Source organism: Phyllostomus hastatus, unplaced genomic scaffold (assembly GCF_019186645.2).
Source record: "Phyllostomus hastatus isolate PE091 unplaced genomic scaffold, TTU_PhHast_1.1 phas_contig_40, whole genome shotgun sequence".
Taxonomy (NCBI): Eukaryota; Metazoa; Chordata; class Mammalia; order Chiroptera; family Phyllostomidae; genus Phyllostomus; species Phyllostomus hastatus.
This window is the reverse complement of record NW_025333872.1, coordinates 2,308,701-2,328,687: the sequence shown is the minus strand read 5'-3', so window position 1 is coordinate 2,328,687 and position 19,987 is coordinate 2,308,701. Positions and strand designations below refer to the sequence as shown.

Below are 19,987 nucleotides of genomic sequence, written 5' to 3'. Positions count from 1 at the left end.
ACACAGTTCTCCCAATCTCCATCAGCTGGCACATCTTATTTTCCTAAATCTCATCACCTGCCTCAAATCTCTTCCCCTTCAAGGGTGATTTTAGTTTTGGGAAAAGCCAGAAGTCACAGGGCACCAAATCTGGGCTATAGGGGGGCTGAGTGATTTGATGTTTCATCAAAAAACTCTGCATGAGATGTGATGCATATGCGGGCACGGCCCAGAGCTGCAGCCTTCTGAATCATCTGAATAGTTTCCATGAAGGAACGTTCAAGCTTAATGCAAAATCTGATGCAGATTTGCTGCTCTAACTTGCTCATTTTGAATGTGACGTCCACGCTGCACACATGCTCACTCAACAGCATCTACCTCCCCAACCGACTAGTATAGTGAAGTCATTGTTCACACATGCCCATTGCAGTCCACTCTCCTTGGCTGGCAGGTTACATCGATGTCATGCAAACTGCTCTTGTATATTGACGATGGTTGGACTTCTTTCAGACAGACTTCATATTATATCCATGTTAATTTCCAATTTTGAAAACTGTACTATGGCTATTAACATAATACCTTGATTTTAAGAATTACACATTGAATATTTTAGTATAACATAAAGCTACTTACTGAAATGGTTAACAATATGGATATAATACATACATGCATGCCCAGGGGTAGGGGTAGGGGAAGAAGAGAGAAAAAAAAAAGTCGATGCTCCATATGGTAAAATGTTAACATTTGGGGACTCCGTGGTGGGGGAGGCATGTGCGCCTGAAAATTCTATGTAATCTTCTTGTAACTTTTCTGTCTGAAATTATGTTTTTATAAAACCTAACAACTATATTCCAGAGTAGCCGTATTTGGAGATGAGTGGCTAGAATGCCTGCTGGATTATTTCCCGGTAAATGCTGACACTACTTAGGTCTGATGGGAAAGTGCAGGACAAAATGGTTGTAGCACATAATCAACAGTAAGGCAAAAGCTCATGCTTCTCCAGGTTTGTAGTGAAGTCAACATTTACCTGGAAGTACACTTTAGTGATTAGTCAGACTTTTATATGTTAAAACTTTCTTAGTCTATACTTCCTCCAATCCAATAAGGACCCACTTTTAACTGCATCAATTACTGCAACTGCTGTTTCAGGAAAGATGATGATCAAGGCCTTAAGATGTGATTTTAATCTTCTAGAAATGGATTTATCAACAGGACGCCAAATAAAAAGTGGATCTGAATCCTTGTCAATTACAGGAGCTATCAGTTAATGCCAAGCTGGAACACAGACTCTGCTGCAGCTAACACTTCCTGTTCAAATCAGTACTACATTAAGTTCCCTCCCCAAACCCAAATTTCTTTTAAAAGTCATCCTGCATATTTGAACATATGTTTCAGACTATAATGTGATAACATCTCTTGAGAGGAGTTATTCAACTTTCTTTAGAAAAAAGAAGCAGTGTCCAGTGTATTTTTTCAAGTAAATATCGGCCCACACTCAAGGTAAAAATCTTACAGGTTGTCTACTATATTCTCTTTCTTTATCCCTTGCTAAAGTAACAGAAAAATTACCATAAAATCTGAGTTAGAATGCCCTATTTTCTTGCTTATATATGTATACATTTTTAATAAATTTTGGAAGAGTGGATGGATGTGCAAAATGTGTAACATGCCTAATACCCCTTCCCAGTGAGCTACGAGAGATGTGGTTTATTTAAAATTCTGAGTTGTGGTTCTGTTATTTGGGAATGGCTTTCTGAAACTCTGTGGGTGGATACTGGTAATGAAACAGAGAACTCAGAACGGCGGGGAGCATTAAGGCCAAATAAGCTTTTATAGCAGTATGTGTATATGCACTAAAAATAATTATACATATGCAGTGGGAGGCTGGTTAACTGAGCCCATAGAGGCACTTGGCTGTTAAGATAACTAATCACAATATGAAGTCCCCCATGACAAAAATAATTCCAAGGTTAAACTGTCTGATTTTTAATCATAAAGAAGTGAATTTATTGGCTCAAGTTCTATTATGCTGTTGGTCTGGATGCAACAGCTAGTCTTTCTATCAAGATTTTACCCAGAAGAAAATGATCAACCTTCTGTGGCTCCTAAATGTGTTTCTCTCCAGAAAAAAGAGAAGTTCTCAATTTTAAGAATAAAAGTGTAGAGAAGAAAGAGGTCAGGAAATAAGACTATCTTTTTTAGAAGGCAAGCTCATGAATTCTCTGTAAAAATTACTTTCTACCAACACATACAATAAAATTTTACTTTTAAGAACAAGTCCTAGAAACAAAACAAAAAATAAAAAATAAAGAAGTTTGATCTCTGTGGTTCTGATGCCTTCTTTCTTTGAAAGTTTTCTGGGTTTCCGGTCATTCACAGCCCTCACCTATTCAAACGAGAGTTGGTGACTACTCTACCCTCCTCTCTTGACTTCACTGACCCAGACTTCCTTTTCATGTCTGTACTCTCCAATCTGCTTGGCTTCCAGTCTTCATCACCAGTTTCTGATTCTACCTCTTTTTCTAACCAGACTATCTGAGTTGTGTGAGTTCTTTCTCACTTTCCTCTACCTTACCTTGTTTCTCTTTACTCTCCTTTCATTCAGATCATCTGATACCTTCTGTTCCCATCTCTGTTGCCTATTAAGGATTTATGAGGCACCATGTTAGGTGCTTTAAATGCATTGTCTCATTTCCCTCTATGATTGGGCCTATTATTTTACATGAGAAATACCAAGGCTCACGAAGAGATTCAACAATTCTTTCAGCTATGTGGCTGATCAAAGGGAGCACTAGAATGTGAACCCACACAAACTGCCTCTAGAGCCTACAATTTCAACTACCAACTTCTATACTTCTTTCCTTTCAAAATTAAGGGCTTTAACTTGGGTACATTCTCATCTTCTAGATTCCAAGAACCACAACATTCTATTGAGGCTACCCTTCCCTTTTATCTCCACCAATGGTCAAATCAGAAAGCACAGTCCTGACTTTGTTCCAGGTAACTTTTAGGTCAAGAAGACTAAACACATTTTCCTCTGACCCTTCCCCAGACTTAAGTGAAATAAAAGCACAAAAATAACATGAAGAATGAATTTACTGTAATATTAATAAATTGTGTGTTTAACATAATCAACAACAGATTTTAAACAAATGTCTAGACATTGATAGTAATGGGAATGCATTGAGGCTGAAGCCTGGTGGCTGCAGAGGAGGCAGCCACTATGTGACAAGAAAAGCAGAATGAGAAGCAGGGCAGAAAGTAGGGGGATCCACTGAAAGTGTATATGTAGAACAACTGTACTAGTCTACACCTCCCATTCTTAGTAGCAGCCTACATTTACTTGGCAGAAATCTGGACAGCTCTTCTACAAAGAAAGTGAATGACCCACCTATGCAAAGCTCTTTCTATGGCTCCTCATAGTTAAGTCCTCCTCCTCCACTTCAGAGCCTTGACAGCAGGCTCTCAACTTCCTCACAATAAATGCTGCTGGTTGACATTGCTACTCTTCTCCGTCCCACACAGGGCCTCAGTAGAAATTCCCATGTAAAAAAAAAGACAGTGGCAGGCACTCTCCCCACCTATTTAAGCCTTTTTTTCTTAGAAGTCAACAGAAAACCAAGCTTCACCAGATGCATGAAGGATAAACCTAAGACAAATACAAAAAGAGGCCTCAAGGCAATCACAGGAAACTCAGCAAACACAGGAACACAAGTCTAATCACTAATATATTAAGAAGATATTACTACATAATAATAATTATTATTACTATATTTATAAACAAGAACAGGATACTATGAAAAAGAAACCTTCAGGGAACAAAAGAAAGCTCACAATGTATGACTGTTAAAAGAAGGGTTGAAAGATAAAGTAAAGAATTGCCCAGAACATAGAGGAGATGGAAATCGAGAAAGGAATTAAGGAAAAATTCGCCAGTATAGCAGGTCCAATATCTATATTATGAGACCCAAAAGATAAGTTGGGAGAATATCAAAGACAGTCTACAGCTCAAGGAGGACACTAGTCTTCAAATCCAACATCTTGAATGGGAATGGGGGGTTTGGAGAATAGATGACCATTGGAAACTTCACTACAAATTCTGGAACACTAAAGATAAAAAACACAATATTAAGTGTTTTAGAGGTGAAAAAAATTCTCAGTCATACCACTTATAAAAATGAAAACTAGTGGCATTGACTTCTCAGTAATAATATGGAAGGGAAAGGAACAATCATTTTCATACAAAAATTCTATACTAAAACAAACTCTCCATCATGCTAGGGGCAGAAAAGACATTTTTAGATATGCAAGAACCCCAATACCCCTTTCTCTTAGGAATTTGTTTGAAGACTGTATTCCAAAAAATGAGGGAATAAAATAATGGTCAAGGAAAATTCTGGGGTGACAAAGAAGACTTAAAGAACATCTATTAGAGACTGAAGCAGAAAAATGGGATCCAGGAAGGAGGTCTTGAGCAAAAGATATGAATGCAGGTTAGAAAAAAAATAGTGACATAGACTTCCCGTTACGATGGACAGACATGGCTCACCTCTTCGCACAACCACATCAAAATTACAACTAAAATATAGAACAACCATCATTCAGGAATGTTAGAAAATGAGTTGAATGGAAGTCTGACAACTATGGAATTAAAGAAACCACATCCATACAGACTGATAGGAGGGGGCACAGTCATGGAATGGACTAGTCCAACATCCATGTGAATAAAAATTAGGGAGGGATATCTTGGGAGAGAGGAGTCCCAGACCCATACCAGGTCCCCCAGCTAAGGATTCCAGTGGCAAGGAGGTAAGTCCCTACAACCTCTGGCTGCAAAAACCAGTGGGGATTGAGTCAAGGAAATAACCTTCTGGAGCCCCAAGCAGTTCCTATTAAAGACCCCACACAAGAACTCACCTACTCAGACTCACTCCCTCTGAGCTCCAGCACCAGGGTAGCAGCTTGAAAGCCAGCAGTGGTATACAGGGAGACACTGAAGTGTCTGGCACCAAGGCGAGCAGAGGACATTATCCCTTTGCTAAACCCTCTCCCTACAGAGTTGGTAAACTGGTGCCATACCTGAGACTCCATCAACCTGGCTAACACTGTTTGACCCACCTTGGAGATCCCTAGAGGCTCTGCCCCACCCAATTTATAGGCCCACCTAAGCTGCTTTTCCATAAGAATGACTGGTATTGGCTCCTAAATCCTATCAAACAAGCAAGCTGGCCACAGTGAGCCATAGCAGCAGCCAGATTATACTCACAGCTTGGCTTCACCTGGGACTCCCCAAGCCTGGCACAAGCACCAGCCATCTCAGATTGCTTTACAGCTCAGGCAGGGTGCCCCGGGCAAAACACAGGTGGGGGCTGACCTGAGCCTGCACCACCTGGGGAAACCCCAGGGCCAGCATCCTCAGTGGACAGCTACAAACCACCTTGGAGCACCACCACCCTGCCACTGCACAGCTGATCCTCCACAGATGGTGGAGGTTGGTGGTCAAGGCCACAGCTAGTCCTGGAAGGTGACAGGCTGACAGGCCTGGGTAAATCTCTCCTATTGATCTGCCAACAGTAACCAAGGCTCAACTACAAGAGGAGGCTATGCTCAGCCCACACAAAGGATAGACTTTGAGTGATAGGGGAGGCTGTGGGTGATAGGGGAGGCTGCGCCAGACACCTACTGCATTAAGGCACACTACCAAGACATGGAGTCAAAGCAGTTCTACCTAATACATAGAAACAAACACAGGGAGGCTGCCAAAACGAGGAGACAAAGAAACGTGGCCCAAACAAAAGAACAGATCAAAACTGCAGAAAAAGAGCTAAACGAAATGCAAGTAAGCAATCTGTCAGATGCAGAGTTCCAAACACTGGCTATAAGAATGTTCCAGGAACCTAGTGAGCACCTCAGCAGCATAAAAAGGACCTAGCCAGAAATGAAGGATACAATAGTTGAAATAGAGAACAATTTACAGGGAAACAACAGTAGAGTAGATGAAGCCGAGATTCCAATCAATGATGTGGAACATAAGGAAGCAAAAACCAACCATGCAGAACAACAAGAAGAAAAAAGAATACAACATAAATGAGGAATACAAAATAAATAAACAGCCTGTGGGACAACTTCGAGAGGTCCAACATTCACATCACAGGGGGTGCCAGAAGGAGAAGAGAAAGAGCAAGAAATTGGAAATCTACTGAAAAAATAGTGAAAGAAAACTTCCCTAATTTGGTGAAGGAAATACACATGCAAGTCCAGGAAGCATAGCGTGTCCATATTATGAGGGATGCAAAGAGGCCCACTCCAAGACACATCATAATTAAAAGGCCAAAGGTTAAAGATAAAGAGAGGCTCTTAAAAACAGCAAGAGAAAACAAGTTAGTTACCAGGTGGTTACCAGACTGAAGGGAAGTGTAGTGAAATGGGTGAAGAGGTGAGGGGATTAAGAAGTACACATGGTTACAGAATAGCTGTGGGGATGGATGTAAAGTACAGCATAGGAGATGGAGTAGCCAAAGAATTTATATGCACGACCCATGGACATGAACAGTGGTGGGGGAGTATCCTGAGGGAGTAGAGGGGGCTTGATGGAGGGGGCAATGAGAAAAAAGTCAGGATAGTTACAACATAATAAAAATATAATTTAAAAAATAGTGACATAAAACCAAACAGTGCAACAAAAAAAGACATAATTATAAATGCCAAGAAAAAAGTAACTGAAAAAGTTACAACCTAAATATAAATCAAACTAAAGTATGGCTTGATTTGACCAACTGATGAAATATAACAAAAAACTAATTTGGCTTTGATGTGGAACCTTCTCCTTCAGTGGCCCATGGACTGCGACATTAGACCCACAGAAAAAAAAATATCTATTCCTGGCAGATAACATGGCTGCCTGGGTAGAAGTAACACTTACAGAGTCATAATAAAATAAATGCCATTTACTGGCTTTCAGTTTGGGGAAACAACCTATGTATATTAACATGGAAGATTTGCTTGTGGTTATGGCTTGAATGTAAAGTCAACAACTGTGACAATAAAAAAAGTACAAGTATAGCTAGCTGACAGGAAGTATGACAAGGAAGTACCTCTAATCAGAGGTATGTCCTCATTAAGAGATGGTGCTGCAAGTTGATGGATCAAGAAAGAGAAGAATGAAAACAAATAATACAAATACCAAACACTGAGGTGCGTAACAGTGTGAGCTAAACCTTCCATTTCACACCAAGCGACATTTGAAGAGTAGGGATACCAGCATTTTTTCTTTCACAATTATAAAGGTAAACTACAGGATGAAAATACTAGAACAGAAATTGTCAGGATTGAAATGCTGGCCAGTTTTGAGGAGTAGGACTGTCTCTAGACTCTTTCTCTTATAACTATTTTGTGTTATGATTTGCTACCATGTGTTAGTTTTAAAAAATGAAAACATATAATTGAAAAAGAAAGAAATAGGTACCACTTGTTCTCTTTTTGTTCTTTCCTCTTGGGTTAAATGTAGTAACCAGAGACACTTTGGCCCACTGTAAACTTAAACTATTTAATGACTGTTTGGATTAGGTACTACTTGAAAATTCTATTTTCCCTCCTCAGTCCACAGTAATCCTCTCCTTACAACCTCAGTTCTCTGCTGCTGCTTACAGCTGATGGTATTATCTATTTATTCAGAAAATGATGACTTTCTAGGATGAACTCCTTCGTTCATCTTGCCTCAGCTATCTATAGATGAAAAGAGAAAATGTATCTATATCTGTATCTCTTTCCATATACTTTTGAAAGCAACTAATACTTCTAGGTTTCTGTCTCTAAAGAATCTTGCTTTTGTATCTGTTTCTTCTAATATTTTCTAGTTTTTCTCTTCCTATGTATCTTTCCTTTGTATCTTAACAAAGGAAAAATATTTCCCTAACCTAACTACCTCCATATGAAGAAATGCCTGACCCTGTTTCTCCCTCCAACCACCACTACTTAACTGGTTTTCAAAGGCTCACCTAACGCCTTAAACTGAATGATTTCTATCTGCTGCTGCCTTTCTTTCCTTGTTATGAAGTGCCTCTTTAATGCCCTCTCATCAGGCTTTTAATCCCACCACAGTACACTAGATTTCTTTCGAGGTTTCAATGACCTTCTGCAAGCCACAGGCAACAGCTTCCCGTAGTCCTCCTGTTTCCTGGTCCCTCTTCTCATACATCTTTCATAATTCTGTATGAAGCTTTCTCCTTTCTTTAGCTTTGTTAACTTACTGGCTTGTTTCCCAGCCCCCTAAGGACAGTCCTTAGGCCCTTGTACTTCTGTATTTATTTCCCTTACCCACTTTAATTTGTTTCTAATCTGATGATTTCCAAAACAGGCCTATTTTTATCCTTTTCTACAGACTATCTAAAATAACCTAAAATTTAGCTTATCAAAAACTGAAAATAGATTCAACCAGTCTTTCCTCCCTGCCAACAATTTCATCTTTCTTCTTTCAGTCCCTCATGTTTATAACTTTACATTCTTTCTTCAGCCAATTCTAATCAGCCATCAAATCCTGTTATTATTTTAAAACATTTTTTTCTCATGTTCATAACTTTCTCCATTCTGTTAGCCACTACCCACAAAACACTATGTGAACAAATAGGATTAGCAGGAATTAATTATTTGGTAAGTTAAATATTACTTTATATGCAAAAGTAAAAACCTATCTACCTTAACTCGGTGGCAGGACATTTTATAGACCTAAGGGCTATCTTATAACATCAATTCTTAGTTTATCTGGTTTGCAATATTGAGATTATCATATATCAGGCTTCTTTAAAATGAGGTACACCTATGCATAACTTAAGCCATCAAAGAACTCCATAAAAAAACATAATTTTTCAAACAACAGGAAGATTCCTGATAGGTTAGCTTTAAATGCACTGCACAGAGAGGTGTATTCATTTAAAGGCACAAGTGACAAACAATTACACTACACAAATGCTCTTAAACTCCTAGATCAGACTGCTAAACTCCTTTGAAAGCATTCCTTTGTGGCTCTGCTACAGAGTTATCCTATCTCTAAGATCTAATTGCTGTGACTTATGAGGTTGAATGATCAAAGTTGAAGAGAGCCATATCTCAATTTTACCAAGTATTAGGTGCTTATCTACTACTCAAAAGCACTGCAAAGTCATATTTTGCTGTTTTCTGTTCACTAAAAAACAAAATCCTACTTCTAGACTTTCCCTTCACATTCAAGTATCCCTTTATCCCTCCTATTCACTCTAAGGAACTAAATTCTAAGCATTTCACTAATAAGATAATTCTTTAAAAGAGAAAGACAACATTAGTATTATATTTGCTCACAACGATTAGCATCATTGATCCTTCCTGTCTTTACTTTTCAAAATAAACATCAGTTACATTTCTTACTCACTGTAGCTACAATTAGTTGTATTTATGTTTCTGTACCTATTCTATCTCTGATATAAGCTCCCAGGGGCAAGATGCACCTTTACCACTTATTTTTCATGTTGCCATAGAATCTACTAGAAGACTGTTACAGTGGTCTTTGAATAAAGCACTGGACTGGCTGGCTAACTACAGGGCCTGAGTTGGTCCTATATTCCACATAAACAACAACTTCTACAGCAGGCAATACAATAAGGTTACAGCTTTTATCAGCAAGATTATGACATATTTCCAACAATTCTTCGTAAGGGGGTTGCCTCAGATACAGACACAGGTATGAGGACTAAATTCCGGTCTACCTGCTGGTAGGAGAAGCAATGGGACTGTCTTTTCAGATAGATGAGCAACCAGGAAAACGGATAATGTAACTTGTTGTGGAAGCAAGCAGCACGATGAGACAGTAAAATCCCATCAGCATACATCATCCTATCATGGCCTAGTGTCATTCCCAGCCTCTATTAGCCCTCACTGCATCAGCGCAAGTCCCAGACACTTTATCCTGTTTATAATTGCTGATGAGCAGTAATAAGGCCTCCATGCCTCAGCTCTGTCCGTTCCACTTCAGCACCTACCTATTAGGTAATAACTTTTATTTACAGCCTTGCTTGATGTGCTGTGCTATTAGTACAGCTAGGAACTGAGTAGGGGAAAAAAAAAAGTCTCCTTAATGGGTAGTATCACTGCAAGGCCCTGATGATTTATAATGCAGCTTTGTGGCTGTTCTATCTCGCTCCTCTGGTAAGACTGCTTCGGGAAAAGTACATTTCTAACATGCTGCCCCCTAAGAGGCAGGTACACACGTGCTGTGTGTGGAGCAGCACCTGAAAAAGCACCCCCCTAAAAGCCCCCCTCCAATAACCCAAAAGTTGCAAAGGAGGAAAGGGGTTTTAAATTCCCCTGATATCCTTTTAAAATAATATTGGCTCAGACCTTTTGCCCCAGTGGAGCAACAGAACAGCTAATTAATGGAAGTTCAGGGCTTTCTCCTTGGTAAGAATGCAAGCTGTGATAAAATAATTTTACCATAAAGGCAAAAACCCCAAGTTGTAACTGTACTCAAGAATCCATGCAAACTGAGTTAGCACAAATCAAGTAGACCATGAGCAGCTCAACACCACAGCCTAGACTTCTCATATACACACACATCCAAAATAGCAATAAGCCTCATCACACAGCATTTTCCTTTTTATACTAGAGTGCAATTTTATCCTTCAAGTGCAAAAATTCCTCTTGATTACACTGGCATCCTGGCTTCATATTCACTTATATCAGCCTGTTCTCAGAGAGGAAGCCGCTGCTTCTCAAGTAAAGCCCAAACAAGGCCTGTAAAACAAGAGAATGACTTCAAGTTCAGCAAACTCATATGTTACATGTGTAGCTAGCCTATAACACAAACAGCGAGTGGTGGCAACTGGACCTCACTCTCATTCAAGAGTACAAACGAAAAATAGTTAAACTGTCTTAACCTTTCTTCAATCCATACATTGTATGAGGTGCTTTTAAACTCACTTGCCATCATTTACATCTCATCAAATCATCTAATTATTTAGTGCCTTGCTACCTCATTCTATTCTTTAATATAAGCAACAACTCAGGCAGATTTAAGTTTTTACAGGAAAAAAAAAAACACCCACACACAAAAAAGCATTAATAGATTATTTCCTTTCCTCAGTTATTGACTCAACGGCCAAAAATCACATTCTGTCAGCAAACATTACACTATACTTTGGTAACCTATCTAATTTTTTGATGGTAACACATAAGATGTACCTTGTAGATTAGAAAAATCTTGGCAATATTGCCAAATATTTGGTATTCATTTTTCCCCCTGCCCCAGAAATCAAATAAATTCCTTCAGGACCCAAGATGATGAATGCACAAGGTAAAACTTTTAGTACAGTCACACCTTGTCAACTTCAACTTGTTAAACTCAGTACTTGTCACATTTTGATGAGGAAAAAATGTTTCAGCACTTGGCGCTTGCTCAGGACTAATTGCACTTGCTCGAGTTTGTGTGAGTCACAACACCGCCCCACAAAAGAAAATGCTTCATCGTTCACCATTTGTCAGTTTCGGCACTTATCACGAGTTCTGGGACAAATTAATAAGTACCAGGGTGCCACTGTACTTTTTTCTTTGCCATGACAGATTTACTGTTTTGATCTTTCTTCCATGGTTACATTAAATGCTAATAAAATATGAAAGGTTTATCTTTTTCCTAATACTCTCCTGATGGGAACTTGCATATTACATAAGTCGGTCAAATTTCTATCTTTCTGTCTCAGATGTTGATACTGGAGATCTGAAGGAAAAGCTGTACCTTAAGGACCAACAAGAAAGAATAAAAAAAAGAACTGAATTACACAGTTCAATCACACCCAAATCTACCTTCCTTTAAAGCTCTACAGAGTCCTTTGTGGAAGTCATTTACAAAATGTTATATTGACCAATACAGTTTATAGTCACAGGCTCGACTCTCTAGGATTAAATGTGATGGTTGAAATGTTTCCATGAGTATTGACTCTACCAGGAGATAAAATACACAACTGTAGGTATTTCTAAGATTTACAGGGCCACCTCTGATTTAACACTGCCACCCTTTAGCTTCTGAATCAATTTAAAAGATCTTATATAAACCTCATGCTAACATAACAACAATGAAACATTCCCCTTTAAATGGCTTCTGAACACTGATGCAGAAAGTGTTTAGCACATCACTCTTTTCTTAACTCACAGGAGAAAGGGGAACCATTTTCTTCTCTTGTCTTTGTAAAAACAGACAAATATCACAAGCAGGTTGCCCGAGAGAAGTGAATCAAAAAGGTTTTTTTGAGAAAAAAAATGGAAACAATGAACAATACAAGGCTATCTAGTTCATGTCACTGTTCATCATGCTGAGAGGAAAATAGGTGACCTAAAAGGGTAACCATGTGCTAAGGAAAGAAAAGGGAAAGGGAAGGGAAAGGGAAAGAGAGGAGAAAGGTAAGGCAAGGCAAGACAAAGCAGACAAAGGACATATAAACTGAATTAACACGCTTCTTATAGAGTGGAAAGATGATACTTTCCGGAAAAACTTGGTGTTTAATGGGAGTTTCTAGTCCCATCTGCTTTCTTTCATCCCAGGCAATAGTACAGCTCCCTATGGTCCCACAAATGGCTATTTTACTTGAGAACCTATTAACTATAATCACATTTTTAACATACACAGAGCATTTTAAAACCATCATTTTTCAAGTCTATCAGAGAGAGTATTATTTACTCAACATTATTTGCTGGAAGAAGAAGAGTGCAGTGAATAGAGATATAGCGGAGCAAAAGTGTGTAGACAGGACCATCAAGTATGTAAGCTTGTTTATGACTTTTTAATTTTAACTTCAGAAATAAAGAGTATAAAATGGAAAAAAAGAAAAAGCCCCCAGAGTGGTAAAATAGGGAAGGATGAATTTCCTTTCTTCATATGCTAAAAAGTCTATCCCTTGATATATCCAACCCAGGCCCTAGAGCTAAGAGTTAGTTGGTCAATGCTCCACTGGAGGGAGTGGAGTCCTTGGGTTAGTCACTGTTCAAGGATCCTGCTGCAGAGAAACGATTTCTCCATGGAAATTTAGGACAAGACATGGTCTGGCTGTCCATTACAGCTTAAATTTCTAAGTTCACCGATAGCAAGCTCCAATAAATAAAAAACAAAATAATTTCTTTTGCTGTAACTCTCTGTAAATAAGTCTTATGAAAAAGTTATATATGTCTTTAAATAAAAAATTCTAAGAAAAGGTAACAGGCCTCCCTCTTTTCCCACAAAGCACTTTAAACATAAAAATATAACTTCCTGAATATATTCATCTAAATATACAAATACCTTCCAAATAAAGTTCCCTGAAAAGGATGACCACGGCTCAGATTACAATGTTTTGGCTTATGGTATAACTTAATAATTAGAAAAGACAAAGGACAAAAGGCAGTTTGTTGCCAAGGAAAGTAAACTCTTTTCCTTCACAATATACTCATTCTTGGCAGGAATGTTGTGAGAATTAACAAGGGAACATGTGCAAAACATTCAAACCTCTTTAAAGAAATGGAAGCTCTCTCTAGTAATCTGAAGGTGTGATATGCTTTAACTCTCACATTCTAACCAAAGCAACCTGGGACTTGTCACCATTTTTCAACTCTTTGCTGACTCCAGATATCCCAAAGTTCTACAAAGCTACACACACTGTCACTGAATTTTTCTCTGTTTTAAATACCAAAATGATCATGGTGCAGCTGTTTTTTCCATCTAGAGATTACAGAGTTTAACTGTGAATAGTGCTATGTGGCCAAAAGCCAGCATCTAAAGAAAAGCCTTTCTCACCTAGTTCACAAATACAAACTGATCTTTCATTTGCTACTACTGCTTTTTGCAACCTGCCTCTTAGACTTCTTACACTTACAGTTAACACAAAACCATTTTTTAAAGAGTTCCCTCTCACACTTTGATAGTTGTAGACCAGCCACTCTACACTGCTTTCCACCTGTCTAAATTATAATACACTCTGATTAACAGTAGTCCCTTGAAACAGAAATGTTAATCAGCCACTCAGGCTTGTAATTATAGACCTAACACTAATTTACTAAAAAGAAAATGACCTGTGCACTGAAAAGGTCACTAACCATTTTTGAGAGTACACTCCCACCTAATAAGATATCTGGCTATGTACCTTTAATATGTATACATTTATATGTATATTTGATGGGTTTAAACTGTAAATATAGCCTAATATATAATAAAAAAATGAATCTGAAAAATAGAAACTTTGAAAGACTGAGATAAGAACTTTTACTACTTCCTCCCCACACCTCACAGACTGTACATTATATACCCTTCTTCAGAAACTGCTGACTTAAAGAACCACTAAGTATATTCTAGTCTAAATACCCTTTTCTTAACACACATTATTACTAAGCTGGAGAATGCTTTAGGTCCAACCTTGTATTGAACAGATTGGCTTGGAGCAGGTCGGTGAGAGGGTCTCACTCCATGGAATAAATGATACCACTGTAAGGTAATTAAATTATGGACTTCTATGCTTGAAGCCTTGTGCTCTAAATCTTTGGGAGAGCTATTGTTACTGTGTCCCTCGTGGTAGAAGCACCACAGAGCATGTGTTAGGGGCATTAGTCCTCTGTTGAAGAACCTAGACATAAGAATACAAGAACACTCCAGCAATGTAGCACTATAACTGATGATGATCATAAGAAAAATGCTCAGAATCCCCACCATGGGCAACCTGCTGATTCCCAGACATGCAGAAAGATGGAGACAAAGAGAGTAAACCTGCAGTTCTCAAAGCAAATCATTCAGTTTACCTTTATAAATCAGGAAGCTCTGTCCTGTAGTGTCAGGGCCATCATTTAAGACTGAGGCAGTAAGGCTAGTTTAAGATGCCTGAGGGGGCATAGATAGGCTTCTTGAAAAGTGCAACAGGCTGAACTTGATGGCCTTTAATATCCAAGCTGAGAAATCTCAACTTTCCTTCAGGCTTTTTAGAAGATGGCCTGCACATTATATTAATTTCCTTCCAAACCAGAAATTCTCAATCTTTTTCCAGTTAAGAAGTATGCAGTCACCTAAAAAAAAATGCCTGAAAATGTGTGACTGAGAGCTTAATTCCTCGCTTATATTTCATTCTGTGGAGACCTGAAAATATTACCATCAGTTCCTACTATAGTACTGAAATGCAACAAAGAATGTGACCAACATTAAATCAATTAATTAAACTAGACATGGCAATGAATTTTGGTACTTCTCATCTTTTCTTCTTTCCAACTAAGTTACCTACTGATGTGTTACCCACAGCATTTAATGGTTGGCCACTGTATATACATAATCTTTAATAATAAGATTATACTATAATAGCAATTACCATTAAAGATGTACTATGTGAGCTTTATGTATATTATTTCTTACATCAAACCTATGAGACAGATCTATTTACAGATGAAGAACAAATTTTGAGATGTTAACTTATCTATTTAAAAATCACATTTTGTAAGAGGCAAGGCTAGGGCTCTGAAATCAGATCTCTTTTAGAACTAGTGTTTTTAAAAACTACTTCATTATATGCTATATTTCCAAATCTGTGTTTCTCTTTCTCCATATTTCATGCAGTGATATTCTTTTCCACTGTATGGCTAGGAGTATAATTATAATAAAGTATGATAAGCAATAACATGATGTACTGCAAAACAACACAGGCTTTAACATATGAAAGATCTGTGTTCAAGTCCTGGTTCTATTACTTACTAGCAATATTCCAGGAAATGGAACTTAATTTTCTGAGCACCTATTTTTATCATCTGTAAGAAGGAGTAACTCTTTTGCAGAACTGTTCTGAAGATTACATGGGCATGCATGTAAAGGATACTGAATGGTGCCTGGTAATACAGTTATCATGCAGTGTATGTTGTTGTTGTTATTATTATTATTATTATTATTATTATTTTAAATATTTTATTTATTTATTTTTAGAGAGGGAAGGGAGGGAGATAGAGAGATAGAGAGAAACATCAATGTGTGGTTGCTGGGGGTTATGGCCTGCAACCCAGGCATGTACCCTGGCTGGGAATTGAACCTGCGACACTTTGGGTATGTTATTATTTTTAGATACACAAAAATATTGTTGAAGGAAAGAGAAGAAAACAGATCTGCCTACAAGATGAAGGACACAAGTACATGATATGCAAAGAATAATTCCCTCTAGTTTCAGTGTCTAAGCTGAGCACACAAGCCTCTTTCCTAAATCTCTCAGGATGACCCAATGCGCTTGATGCTCACTCTGTGACTACTACCTGAACTCGTTGGTAGTATTAACAATAAACCCTGCCCTGAGGGCCAAGGCTGGAAGGAAAGAAGAAAGATTAAAGTACACTGTGTTTGTGAAGTGCTAGACCTGAAATCAAAGGGCTCTGAATGTTTTCAAGCTTCTGGCTGGAGTGGGTAGGAAGCTGGCTCTGACTTCCACTGGCTAATCAGGCTGGTCTGTCTCACTCCAGGGCACAGTTCTCTTCCATCCCCATAAGGAACTACCCAGGGGAGTTTGCATACCGAGGACAGGAGGCATGAGAGCATGCCAGGACCATCTCCCACGGCCCTGCATCAAAACTGGTCATTTAGAACAGAAAAGTAAAATTAAGTTCCTCAGAGTTCAATACTTGGATGTTACTTACAAACTACTCAAGGACAGGCCTGTTTGAGGTTTAACATCAAAACTATGAGCATTTAAAGGGGCTGAGATTTCAGTGTAAGTTTGAACACTGAAATAGTTTGTGTTATTTTTGCTTAAAAGTTAAAAAGGACATTTTAAGTTATGAAAAATACTATGAATGTGACCTTTTGAAAAACAATATAATTATTTTTACTCTTCCAAATATAATTCTTGAGATATGTTAAATAGCAGGCCACATTATTGGAAAAGGCAAATATTGTTTAAAAATAAAGTAAGCTATAGGCAAGGGAGGAATGGCCATTATGACTGCTTTTTAGAGAGCTACAAGATTCATGGCTTCATATTTAATAAAAATGTCACAGATGCACAAAGATTTCTGGGAGACTTTATGTATCTGAAAAGGATGATTTTAGCATACCCTATGGCTTGAAGATGAAAGACAAAATATAATTTTCCAAAACTATTAGGATATTATAACAGTCAAGTTAAAACACTGATTATCTGTACCAAAACTGATTTCCCTCTACAGTCTCCATTATTTAAAAAAAGTTTTTTTAGCCCTGGCTGGTGTAGCTCAGTGGATTGAGCATGGGTTACGAACCAAAGTGTCGTAGGTTCGATTCCCAGTCAGGGTACATGCCTGGGTTGCAGGCCATGACCCCCAGCAACTGCACATTGATGTTTCTCTCTCTCTCTCTCTCTCTCCCTCCCTTCTCTCTCTAAAAATAAATAAATAAAATCTTTTTTAAAAAGTTTTTTAGTAAGTCTAATATGTAGGCCAAGTAGGCACATGCTAGAAACAGGGCAATGTGTATGTTTCATATTTTAATATTCTTCAGGCATTAGAAAGTAGGTGAACTGTCCACCTTCTTGGTTCTACTGCGAGCATTAATTCAGTCAATCTGACCTCCAAGAGTATCGCTTTGCAATACTTCAGCTCACATGCCACTCCCAATATTAAGCACATAATACATCACTTCAAAATTGATGGAAGAGATTAAAGAGCACCCTGGCAAGAATACTACATTAAAAACAATAGCTAATTTCTGTAAAGGATTCGGGTAAGAATGAATCCAGATAAGGGAATGATGTACGTACCTGTACCAGAAGATCTTTTGGTAGGTGTGATTAATGAGACATGAGCTGTATCTGTGCATGGCCCACCTAGAAACAGAAAGGCAGGCACATCAGTCAGGTCATATCCGCTCCATGCCCATAGCTGCTATGTTGATTAAGAAAGGCCTAAAAATGCAGGGATCAACTGGCAAATATGCATAAGAGAGGTAGTAGAAAGAATGGGGAAGGTGGTAGCTGTGGTAGGTTAACCTTAAGCAATTTAGATCTGTATTCTTTCTACATTAGAACATGCTTTTCATAAAAAAAAAAATCAAGTCTCACAAAATGTTAAGAAGTAAAAGGATAAAATTTTAACTAGAATTCCAATGCAGATGAAAGGAAATTACTCACAAGTTTGGGGAGATGAGTTTTTCCACAAAGCATAAGCAGGAGTACTCTCTCTCAGGCTGATCTCAGTGGTCACCATACCTTTGAATTTATTGCAAAACTAGTAAAAGGTATGTGTGCCTAAGGAAAAACAAACTGCTTGTCAGAAGGAATAAAGAACATTTTCATAAAGAGAACACTGCTGACCAAGAGGGAATGTCTAATTTAATTATAAGAATATGCTATGAAGAGGGCCTGCATGGAATCTTTGAGGGCCCAGAGATCTGATAGACAGGTACAATTCAAGAGTATGCAAAAGATGATAGATAGATAGATGGATAGATGGATGGATGGATGGATGGATGGATGGATGGGTGTAGATAGATATACGGATATAGATATAGTCAGTTGGTGGGTAAAGACCTGAAAAGCAATAATTTCAAGACTACCAACAGATTCTTAAATTGATATTGATATATACCGCAACATTCCCCACCAACCATGACCTACCTTCTGAAATAGGAAGTTATTATATAAACATAAAGACCAGTGGCTCTTGATATGTCCTAGGAGAGGCAATAGTGATGATCGTAAAGGAATAGAACACACAGGCAAATGTTACACACATATTTTGAAAAGGCTCCCCAGGTGACTATGACTAGCAAAGGTAAACATGGTTAACTGACAGAGTTGTATGTCACTTATGACAAGACTTCATATCATTGAAGTTATTCATTGGTAAGGAAAGAAAGATGAGAGAGCTCTGAGATGTTCCTAGAGTTTATGCCACCAAGATACATGGGTTTAGGGACCTGGAAACCCCACTTAAGAGTTAACTGTTAGTCCAATCTTTCCTATATCAAGGAAAGATTGTAAAACTTTAGTGTGTATAAGAAGACACAGAGGAAAATGGAAAAGGGGAGAAAAGACTAAGTAAGTGTACTGTTAACGTCAAAAAGCACTTAGCAAATACCTACTATGTACTACCCTGGGTTAGTCTCATGCTCAGGGAGCTTATAATTTTTTTAGGAGGATAACATTTGTGCAAATAAATAAAGGACAATACATGCCAGCAGTAAAAAGCTGGAACAAAAAATAATCAAGTGTCAAAGAATATGGAACAAGTAATGAATGCTAAATGTAATCAGGAAGAATATTCACCATTGGCTAGCATCAACTGAAAATACTTCTCAAGAATTTGAAAATGAGGCAGGAATCAAAAGTTAGAAAGACCAAAAGAGCAGGGCCTTTTTCTACAAACACAATCCCCAGAGAAAGCTTAACATACTAAAATTCTAGGGACCCAAATGGGCAATTGTGACATGAAAATAAGCAACATAGAGAGACAATGAGCTGCAGGAAAACCTAACAGACCCCACATCCTTGAGAACTCTCTTCTGGACACTACCCTCGATAGCTCCATAAATATGCCAGAGCTTCTTGTTTCCATGAGGGCTTGTTTTTTATTTGTTCATATTCTTATTTCTGGGAAAATAACAGGCTTTTATATAAGACTCATTTTAAGTTCTGGAACTCTTCAGTTTCTTTAACAAACAATAGGGATAGCAAAACTGCCCATGAGCCACAGTGTTGATGAGAATCACCTCTACAAAAAGACTTCATAAACTATGCCATTTTATACTATGTATCACCACTTTCTCTTTCACCAGATTTTATGTCCCTAAGGCCAAGTCCCAATTTGTCATCTACTCTTGGGTTATGACTCTGTGGAGAGGGAGCACTTAATAGCACTCAATAAGACCACTGCAAACTGCTTGATTTAATCAAGAGACTAATGTACATTTATTAAAATTTTTTAAATTGAAGTATAAAAAAATAAAGGAATAAAATATAAAAATGCAGTGCAAAAATCTTAAATGTAGCCCTGGCTAGCATAGCTCAGTGGATTGAGTGCGGGCTGCAAA

At 38.1% G+C, this 19,987-nt stretch overlaps 1 protein-coding gene across 1 annotated transcript in view; it reads right to left on the bottom strand.

The window, feature by feature from the left end:
• ZFAND3 (zinc finger AN1-type containing 3) overlaps positions 1–19,987 on the bottom strand; it is a 331,244-nt gene that overhangs the window by 46,764 nt on the left and 264,493 nt on the right. The window contains exon 4 of the mRNA XM_045843915.1: positions 17,718–17,783. Within this exon, the coding sequence (XP_045699871.1) occupies positions 17,718–17,783 (66 nt within the window). The remainder of the gene's footprint in view (positions 1–17,717; positions 17,784–19,987) is intronic.